The following is a 10,968-nucleotide window of genomic DNA, read 5'->3' as shown; positions in this document are numbered from 1 at the left end:
CTAATTCTAGGCGTAAAGTGTTCCTGCATAAAAATAGCTTCTGTTTTTCCATTATGGGTAGGTGGCAAAAAGACCCACTTATTTGGCATTTGATCAGGTGGCTGTTGATCAGTTCGCCAAGCTTGGTAGTTGAGTTGCAACCGTTTCGTCACCATTCGAGGAGACATCTCTAATGCACTGTTGGGTGGGTGATCCTTCTCATCTTGCCTGTGATTACATAGTTTACAAGAAGCAGCTTTTGCACTTCAACCTGATTGGCCATTGACAATAATCGTTCCTGGATTCTGATTGGTCCGATCATAATTTTTTTTGCTTTATGGTCTGTATTTCTTGCTTTCTACGGTCACGGTGCTGTTGAACTTGGCGTCCATTATTGTCTCATCCGGTTGATCCGTCCATGATCTGTATTGTGTCGTGGTCGGCTTCTCGGTTGTTTGATTGGTTGGTGGTCTACCTCCGACTAATGCACCCAAGCTACTAATATTTCAACATATTACCAGACCTACTTATTCATAATGATTGGAATCAGGAGGCCAGACACATTTGTTGCTTTCCTGAACTTACAAATTGTGTAGTTATGCGTACTAGACATCACCTAGAACGGTGGGTCTTAATAACGTTTTCGTCAATCAGCGGATCCAGTTACTGGACCAAGAATCTGGCAATACCGGCATACCAAGCAATTCCCAACAACACCGCCAACTGTACACGATTCTACAATTACTGATTCAACAATACTGACGTAGCATTGCGTTCAGTGATACTTTGGTTTCGACGTCAACGCAAAACCCCTCTGGAGTATCACACAACCCACTTGCGCAAATTAAGAGTGCACTCTGAAATAAATATATTAGTCTGGTAGAAAAAACTATTTGTTCATATTATTGCCCAACACTGCTCCTTTATTACTGTTCGTTTAGTTTACAATCGATCACTGTGATTATAATCCTGGTCAATTTCTCACAAGCGCATTACGCATTACAGTGATCAGTTGACTGATGTGACCAATTAGGTCAACGATGTCATGTGACCTGGCACTTCTACCTTACTTTTTGATAGCGGCAGCTGCGTTGTTCACATGCGAGATACCTTACATCCTGACTTTCACAATTTCCAGGCCATTAAGTTAGTTGGGGTCAAGACGCACGTTTTGGCATTTAAGGTGGAACAAATGAGTGAGGTTTGACCGATTCGTTTGCGATAAATTGTTGACCATTCGCCAGTGAGATGGGTAGATCGGTCACCCCCTTTTCACCCACGACCCTGCGACGCTGATTTGGCCGTGCCCACTGCGTAAGCAAAGCTTACTGCTGATTTGAGCAGATTCAAGTCACGTGCTCTTGCGTTTCGGATCATCTGTGATGAACCAGCAAGTTGAGGGTACAGAGGACGGAGCAGTTGCTGGCTGACTAATAAGTGTGAAGCCGTCTTTTTCAAGTTCACCACTCCAGATTCTCAATATTAGATGGCACAAACACGTTTTGGTTATGTGATTTGTTGTAGGAAACTTAAGCGTTTTGATTAAGTGACTGAAAGTGGTTCATAGTCATTATCTCATCGATGGGAGACAAGTCGTTAGAATGCACACTGAGGACGTTAAATCCGGTTGGCTTCAACACATTGGTTCCGAGTTCCTGTTTGGCAGAGCACAAATTCCTATGGATATTGGTGACACGGAAAGTGTCGAACTGTGGCTTAAGCCTAATAGTATGTGACTGGAACTTCATCAAACTGGGGGAAGACTTCAGGATCACCAAAAATCAATAGGCGCGTCTTGGACACAGGTAATATCATTCTTCCCAAACACTCGTCATTCTGGAACGTTATGGCATGTTAGACCGGGTCTCAGTAATACACTTGCGTTTCATGTTCACTAGAAGCGTCCCTCAGGGAAAGCATTCTTGTATCCTTTGACAGTGTCTTCTCAACTGGGAAGATTTTTAACTCACGAAAGGTGATGATCAACCCTACTTTCTTCTCAGCGGTCTATCTGTACAATGCATCCATGTCACTGTTTTGGATAGAACTACCTAAACGGATTTCAACCTGGCTCTATCAAAATGCCCCAAGAGCTCCATAATTATCTGCTGGACAGAATTAGGGCACTTTTCAGTTTTTGCTCTGATGCTTCCTGTTTTTAGTGCATAGCCCGGTCAAACCTGTGGATTTGCGTGCCACATGTCCAGCTGCCTTCACTGTTAATTTTGTGATTGATATACAGCACCCCCTGACTGGCATTGTGATGTGCACATTGTTCCTGTACGTTGCCTTAACTAGCACGAGCAACCAGGCGAAATTTGCTTTGTCTAACACAAACAGTGCGCCAGACGGATGGTCGATTTTTTCTCCGGCAGCCAATCAGCTTGGGTGTGCTTGTGCCTGAACTCTGGTTCTTTTCTGTTGGTTAGACGATTTCCTGGTACGCATGGGTGAATGTCTATATCGTATCAGCTAGTAACCTGGCGTCTTGCTAATAATTTTATAACCCGAAGCAGTGCCTGGTCGGACTTTCCGAGTTCTTCTGGATTGACAGTGTGACATAAATTTTACTGGCGTATTGCTTACCCACCTGTAGGTGTGCTATGCAAAAGATGACGTAGCAACACGCAACAAATTCAGACCAGTTATTTATCATGACACACCTTTCAAGGACCATATGGAATCGAATTTGGGATTGTCTACCCGAACTAATTCCGCAACCGCCGCCAAGAATTCAGGACTTCGGTGATCTACCCTACTTCCATCCATGCCGCCTAGGAAGGCGAGAAAAACCCAGTCGGGAGCAACTGGATTTGACAAATCCAGTATTCTTCCCCGTTCGATCCTCTTTACCGCGAGAATCCCTAGGAAACCGATCAGGCGAAGTTCCAATGAGTAATTATAGATGGCTGTTGAACAAAAAGTTCACTTGTGTGTGCATGTGGTTCGGAGTGATTTGTTTCATTGTCGGAGTCATTGCCCTGCAAATTGCCAGCTTTTTCAAACACGAGAAGTCGTAAGTTTCCTCAGTTTTGACGTATTTCCTTAACCGGAGTTGGTCTTATGTTAGTTTATGATCCAATTTGTTCTTTAGTTTATTGTCAGTGTGCTTATTTGTTTGGTACTTAATAGGTATACTTGCTGAACGACATAAATGGAAGAGAGTCTGTTTGTCTGTCCCCTGGGGATCGGGGTTGATGACATCATGTCACCATAAGCTGTTTATTGGGAATTAGGTAACCAAATTAACAATAGTGATGCTCACTGACGCAAATTATGTAATGGATGGTGGTGTATAAGCTATAGTCTGACAAACTGGATTGTCTTCCATGCGCAAATGACGTTACTCTCTCTAGAAACCAGGGTTCGTTCTATCCCAATGAATGTGCGCTCTCTGATGGGATCAAAATGATCGATTTATTGGCTTTTGATTTAAATGCACTTGGGTGATCTTCAAAGACATGCCGTTTGTACTTCAACTGTGTTACTCCACCAGATTACAGCTGAACTGCAGTGCGAACTTTCCAAATTCAGCAACAAATTCCATGTACTGTACTCATGACCGTTAAAATTTTTGAAGCATGGCAATTCCCTATCCCTCTTGGGATCATTTAGCTGTATTTCTGGGCACGCCCGGTCATCTTTACTACGTCTTTCACCTTTGTGCAACAGTAGAGCAAAGTCAATTTTTAGTAAAAGGATGTTAGAGGATGTTAGATCGTTTTTATGCCTCGGGATCGGACTAGTGTTCGACCAGTGATTTGCGGGTAACTCAATCTCTCACGGACAAAATCAAAGGTTTCCTTCAACCTGATACTCAACCCGACGGGTACGAACAAACAAATAATAAGGCAGTGGTTGCTTTGTTACCTGGGCTGGATTATCTAGTCATTACGATTGAAGAACAGGTCACTTTGCCAAAATCGCCAGCACGTGACACAATTGTGACATCCTTGGTAGAATGAAAAAAATTGTAATACCCGTCAAACTATACGGGAAGTCTGACTAGGCTGTTACAGAAGTAGCCCAGGCAGTTTATACCGATTTCAATATAATCAATGAAAAGGAGCGTACTTCGTTAGTTATGTGCAATTTGATGCTTATGAAGAACACGGTATGAAGAAAGATCTGAGCCTGTATTTACCTGTTGAGTGGCAAGAAAGACCAAACGGTAGTGGGTTGTCAAAGAGTTTACAGCGGAGGTAACGGCGGGGCTTCTGTTCAATATATGGGGAGACCCTCATTAAACTTTATTGAAACAACTGTGAAATTGTGGTGTTTTGCTATTTCCGGTTTGTCTAGCACCACACATGTTTGAACGAATCAGCTTTACAACTGGTGACATTCAATGGGCTGAAATTTCTGGTCAGTTCATTAGAACGCGAACTTCCAGGGAATAACGGAATTTAGGAAGTGCGCTTGTCGCTTCTCAAACAAAACGACAGAACGTGAGGATCAAATCTGCCTTTCAGGTTTCTAGAAACATCATACACAAGCAAACCACTGCTCTGCTAAGTATATGGTTAGAGTAGAGTTAAGGCTGCTACGTATTTCCCAACTGACTTCATTCAATAACCCATTTGGCTTTAATTCCACACCACAAAATTGAGGCAGTGGTAAACTTTGTGGCGTTTTATGGATTGTAGTTCACTACAGGGATATTATTCCCACCCAACAAAGCACAATTTAAGTTAAGCCATGAGGCTAGCCTCAGGGCAGCTGAGACAAATCAATTGCATTTCGGTACTACTAATAGTAGTACCTACTGGTTTTGTGTCATAAATGTTATGTGCACTTGCTGTATACCGACAAATGTAGGTAAATGTGCATAAATCACTGACATTTAAACAAGAAGCAGAGAATTTCTCAAAAGGACAAAAATTCCTCAAAGCACTCACTAACTTCATCGTTTCATTTCAAACTTCGCAAAATTTGAGCTCATGACTGTTTTGCCATCTGTGCTTTAGGTCCTTCTCCGGATACGATTACTTGGAATTAGTTTGCGCTTTAACCCGCAAGCGAAAAATTCAATGAGCTGTCTTCGAAAATGACTACTGTAGGACTAAGAGTATTCGACTCGATTTAGCGTGGTCTAAACTTGATTTGAACCGTGCCAGCGTGAACAAGAAACAACCCTAAGTGCTCGCGTGGGAAACATCCTCGCAAACAGGGATCCGGAAAGACCATGTAGGTTTGAGGACTAAATTTATTTTGACACCAGTTAAGTGTCGGACCAGGTGGTTGGAAGTAGAATTGTTCCCGTTAGTGCTAAGGATGGGTGTACATATGTATGGCACAAGGCTGCAACAGTTCACCTCACAAGTCAGACCACTTGCAATTTCGCTTCTGTAAGTTCCATTGCCGATTTGGACCCTTCTAAAAAACTCTATCATGCACCGAACTAGACCACCTCTGGTGAGTCTCCCCGGCAGTATTCACAGATGAAACAGTTTCCCGCTCGTGCAAAAGCCTTTCGTTTTCTGGATACTTAGGTCGGGCAAATGTTACAATGTGATTCATCGAGCGAGAGTCTCATTATCCAACCAATTCGGTGTTTACAAAGTAGTAGCTTCCTGAAGGAGTTGTCTTGAAGTGACTTTTAACCTGGTGAATATGTGCTTAGGTATTCTATCGACATAACAGACGTTTTTGTTATATTGCTGTTATTATTCTCCACATGTGTGTTCCGTTCATATTTATGCATGATCGTTTGATCGACAGTCTGTTTTTCATCACACGGATGACCCCCCCCCCGAACCAAGACCTATTAAGATTTACCTGTGATTAACCTTTTTGAAACACAGACAGCTTTTTTTACATGATATATTCATTTCTGAAGCTGCTGCACAAAACCGGGAATTGTGTGGCGAAGTTCCGAACAGATATCTGTTTTTATCGCCCACTTTATGACATGCTTGCTTCCGACAGCTCATAAATTTCAAAATGACTCACATTGCAGACGGTCATAAAAAGTACCACAACTGAACAATACGATCATTCCGCACATTATTCAAAGGAAAATAGACAAGCTTTATTGATTAGCATCTGTCATGAGAGAATAGCTTTAAATAGCTATGTGTAAGTTCTCTGGTTACAGCCTGATATTTTCAGAAATACTTCACCTTATATCCTCAGTGAATTCAACGCTGAGTGGCAAGGGATTTTGGCGGTTTATCTGTATGGTTGCTTAGTTGGGCGCTACGATGTAGTGGTTTGAATCAGTTGTGTAACCAATAGTATTCGGGCAACTTTCGTGAAACTCTTTTGAACTTGGAGGGGAAGAAAAATCAATTTTTATGTTCAAAATATTCGACAATACAACGCTCAATAGCATAATAGTTCCCATGATCTATCAGTACGCTTCAGCGTTACCGAACACTCTTCTGATTCTCCGTAAATTTCTGGCAAATCATCTCTAATATGGAGAAAACGGATGATAGTTCAATAAGTCACAAAAACTTTGTTAAGTTTTTGATGACCTCTCCTCTAGAGCATATGAAAATTCTTCTTTGCTTTTACCCCAGAGAAACATATGCTGAACTAATTACAAGGAAATGATAAAATTACAATGCTTTGGGTCTTAGGCTTTTGGTGGTTTACATTTCAGGATGGTGTAAATGAGCGGGGCCTCAGACGACCGAATGATACCCTGAATTTTTTATTTGGCCACTTGCACTTTGTTAGACTCGGCGGGAATGCCGCGAGACTCCAAAACGATACTTCACTCTATAAACTCCAAAATACGCTTCCACGGGCAGTTCTTTAATTCCAGTGTGCTGAGCACTTGTAGGTTGCCGGTGTTCCACCATCGCTGAAATTACAAAATTACCAAAACACTCCAGAACTGATAGCGCCCTTTCCGGATTTGATATGAAATCTCTTTTTTTCTAAAGTTAACTTTCGCTAGCTGTCTTGTTGTTTATCTGACCAATACTTCTGTGCCCAAAACAGATGCTTCGCTCCTGAGAGTGACATGATGGCACACACGAATGACAGGAGACGTCAAGTTGAGTGGCATGCAACCATGTGGCGAGAACAACATGTCGGATGACAGCTGGCTACGAGTTTCAAGCATGCTTATTAGAAAACGCAGCAAGCCCAGGTTGTTGGTTCCACATATCGTGGCATTAGGGATAAAAACCTTGACGAGGTTGTCGTTGTTGAGAGAACTAAACTGTGATTATCGGCTGAAAAAACCACAGGACCGTATAATTAGGTCACTTTAGGCAACTAATTTCATCGCCCTCGGTTTGGCTAAGAGGGATTCCTAAACCATGAATTGCCTAAATTCTACCAAATACCTCTAACCATTATGTGTACACCCAAAGCGCGATTACCTTTACAGCGAGTTTGAAGTTGCTGTGATGAGTAGGAAAGAAGATGAATAATCTAAGGACATTTGGGTTATTTTGAGTCACGCCTGGTTCTTGTGAATTGCATGAGGTTAGATTAAGGTCGGGTAGGATACAGTGAATGCAATAAAAAACAGGCACGTTTTATGATAAGGACCTTCATGAATACTAATGGACAGATTGCCGATAATATTTGGAAAATTTGCGAAATCACTTAAAGGAGAAATACACCGAAAAATAATATGGACACCTGGCAGGATGAAGAAGTTCCAATGCAGTTTTCTTTTTTCAGCATTGTTGGGAGGGGAAACTGACTTCTGGCTCTATAGTTTGGAACAAAATTCCCAGTCACTGAACATTGGCACATTCACTGTGTGATCCTTTCGTTGATTGTTGATATCGAAGGCATGCGTTACCTATTCACCAGTCAGCCTTTTATTCGCAACCGCCTAGACTCAATACAAAATAATCCGTCGTAACAACGATGAAGCGTTACTTTTCTAGGCATTTTAGTAGTGAACCAAACATGTTCATCGCTCACAAATGTGCTGGAATGTCAGTTGCGGTAACCTGCGTAGGCCATACGCGACGTTCCGTTTCCTTGTACTGCTGGAATTGCGGACAAGTAGGGTCAAAGTCTTCACCATTTCTATTTATCTCCTACCAAAACACAGGTCACCTTAGCGATCGTCACCGATGTTACAACAGACTCTTCTTGGTTCTGGTTTCAGCACACCCACAAGTTAAATGCTGGGGAAGACTAGGAATACAACTTGGCCGATCAAATTCCTTCAAGAGACAGAATAGGAGACAGCCACTGATAATGCGGCAGGCTTGAACCACTGGAGTAGGTTGTTCAAGTATTTAAGATTTCTACTAGTTGACGGCCATCAGTGAGAGTGATTAATCTTCTAGTTCCCGGATGCCATTCGAACCGGCAGATAAATCTTACAGTTTTGAGTTATTTCGCATGTGTGCGGTCTGGTGATAGAGATACCGTCTTTGAGTCCAGAATATCGTATGAATTACCATGTATTATGCTAGGAGGAGAACACGGATAAAACGGTTTTCCACGGTGTCACTAAGCTATTTTGACCCCTAGTCCGGTAAGCTTCAGGTGATAATGTGTGTGCAGTTGCCCTGGCTGGTTTCGGGAATCTGCCATAGCAAATAATGTGGATATGTAGCATGAACTTAGAGGACGGAGTTGCCACAAGTTAGTATCGATTATCCTTAACTTAGTGGGGTCGAATTACTTCCCACCACTTGACAGTAGCATAAACAAGTTGTGCCCCAAAAACTGACCTGATCTGGCCTATCTACATGATAAAGTGACAGACCACCAACGATCGTTCTGTTATGTTGTCAAAGATACCAACAAATATGTCTACAATAAAATATTGGTCTACTACTTTGTAAGCGTGTAAGAAATTTGTTACAGTCGACCAGGCTAATAAAACCAGACGGGTTTTGTCATTTGAGTAGCTGAATGCCATCCAGACTGATGGGGTAAACAGTCTCCGGTTCAAACAATGGAAGTCAGTGATCGAATTCAATGAGTTAACCTATCTGAATCCTCGAAAAGCACTTAGCGTGTTGCATGTCTCCAGTTGTTTGGAATTTACATATTTTTCGAACAACCTAGCCCCTCAAATGTCACTTGTTGTAAGCCCATCCGAACAGCACTGACCTTGTTGGTGTATTGTGGTGCGAAGCCGTGGGACATTTAAAACCTGGTTGCTGAACCATTGATGAATGGAGGTGAGAAAAACTCCTACATGTATATCGAATATGCTATTTCTACCTAGAGAGGTCTATGAACGGGATCAAAGTGCTTTTGCTTCAAGGTCCGGATTTACTGTTGTTTATATTCTTCAAACTGATAATATCTCATTTTCCTCTGTTGGTGAATTGATCCGTTCCCATTCTACACTCTCACTGGCCTGTCTTATAAATTCACCCTTTCACATTTCGATGCACAGCCAAACTCGATGACCCTTGATCAGTCAAAGAATGGCATAGGAAACGTTGAAAATAATTCAGTGACACAGTTGGCAGAATAGAATTAACCAATAGAGGTTAAAACATGGAAAATTCTTTCAGTCTTTCCTGAGAATGGTCTCTCTTTAGGGGTAGCAAGGTCAGTGAAACATTTCTGGAAGAGGCACTAAGAATCGTGATAGCCTTAATCGCTGTTTCTGAACAGAAACTTCACCATACCGACGTACCACACTACTCATAGGGTTGCTGAAAACTCTTTGACAGCCCAAAGACAGTTTTGCCCTTTTTCCGCGAGTTTCCAACAACCTTATTTACTACTTGAGCTCAAATTACACGAAATTAGATAAACAAGTCCAACTAAGTGATAATTTTATTTACACAAAAGACTGATCTAAAACCCAGCTAAATCTCTCATCTACGATATTTCTCTTCAGTTGAGTGTTTTCACCAACATTGTGAGTGGTGTTTTACCTCCACATAATGCATTGCAATTTCGTACCAAGTAAAATATGGGGCGAGTTGATGTAGCACATTTAGATGAAGAAGAACAGCGCAAACGAGAAATACATCTGGGCTTTAGGTGAGTCTCCTGTGAAAACCAAATTGGTGTGCACATGAGTGGTATTTGAATTATGAGTGACTACCACTCCAAAAGAGAAGAGGGATCAGGTAAGGATATGCAATTAAAATCTCCCAGCAGCACACGATCGACTTTTTCCTATTCATCGTTCATTCAGCTGTGGACCCCTTTCGATGCCTTTGCCATGCCACCCGAGGCCTGGGATACTGCAAGGCTGCCCAGGCCTAGACAGGAAAATTCGAGATGCAGAGGTCGGGTTCAAACCACTGACCTTCCGGGCAGTAAATTCGTGCTCTCACAACCGAGCCATCTCGTCCCTGTCCTATGCATCAGTACACCGTGAACTTACTCAGTGACCAGTTCATTCTTTGAAATAATTCAAGCCATCTGTGGGCAATGCCGTGACGTTAGGCATGACTTTTATTATTATCTAGACAGGCGTGTATATCTAGTGATTTTGTTGGTCTACCACATTATTGGCCCAGATGTTGCATCGATCAGTTTTTTGGCTTTTAATTGTCTGGCCTCTCAGATCGTCGGACGCAAAATATTTCAGATGGAACCTAGTTATGCTCTCTTCCCTCAAATGACGGTTTTAAGTAGGTTGACACTAAAATTTTCAAACACACCTTTGTAAGAGTGACGCTTCAATTAAATCCTCGACCTTTCACGAATAAGCTGACGTCACACCTACGCCACAGGTGACCCAAGTTCACAGCACTGCAAGAATGGTTTTGGCAACATACACATAGGAATGATAATGCCACAGAAAGATATCACTACCATGTCTTTTCCTATCTTATTCCAGCTGATAGGTTCAAAATGTCCTATTTCATGTTAAGATAACTGGGTCCGAGCTCTGGTTTTGTTCCTACATAAGCGTCCACCCAGTGTAGTTACGTTCTTCACATGTTTTCGAGGTCAGCTTGGTTTGTCCAACTATTATTAGTCCAGTTACACTTGTCAATGGCAAATAGTTTGTGTACTTTTCTCGATGTTTTGTTGCCAGCCGGAATAGAAGAGCTATTCTGGTTGTGTGTAAAATCACTGTTGCGG

At 42.1% G+C, this 10,968-nt stretch overlaps 1 protein-coding gene across 1 annotated transcript in view; it reads left to right on the top strand.

Annotated features, from left to right (window-relative positions):
* Nucleotides 1–2,410: 2,410 nt before the first annotated feature.
* T265_00481 (hypothetical protein) overlaps nucleotides 2,411–10,968 on the top strand; it is a gene marked incomplete at both ends in the record, with an annotated part of 33,732 nt that continues 25,174 nt past the window's right edge. Inside the window, one exon of the mRNA XM_009164285.1 lies at nucleotides 2,411–2,995. Coding sequence (XP_009162549.1) covers nucleotides 2,634–2,995 — 362 coding nt within the window. The remainder of the gene's footprint in view (nucleotides 2,996–10,968) is intronic.

The sequence above is a fragment of the Opisthorchis viverrini genome, assembly GCF_000715545.1.
Source record: "Opisthorchis viverrini unplaced genomic scaffold opera_v5_5, whole genome shotgun sequence".
In the NCBI taxonomy this organism is placed as follows: Eukaryota; Metazoa; Platyhelminthes; class Trematoda; order Opisthorchiida; family Opisthorchiidae; genus Opisthorchis; species Opisthorchis viverrini.
Note: the sequence above shows the minus strand (reverse complement) of the source record. Positions and strands in the feature narration are given on the sequence as shown.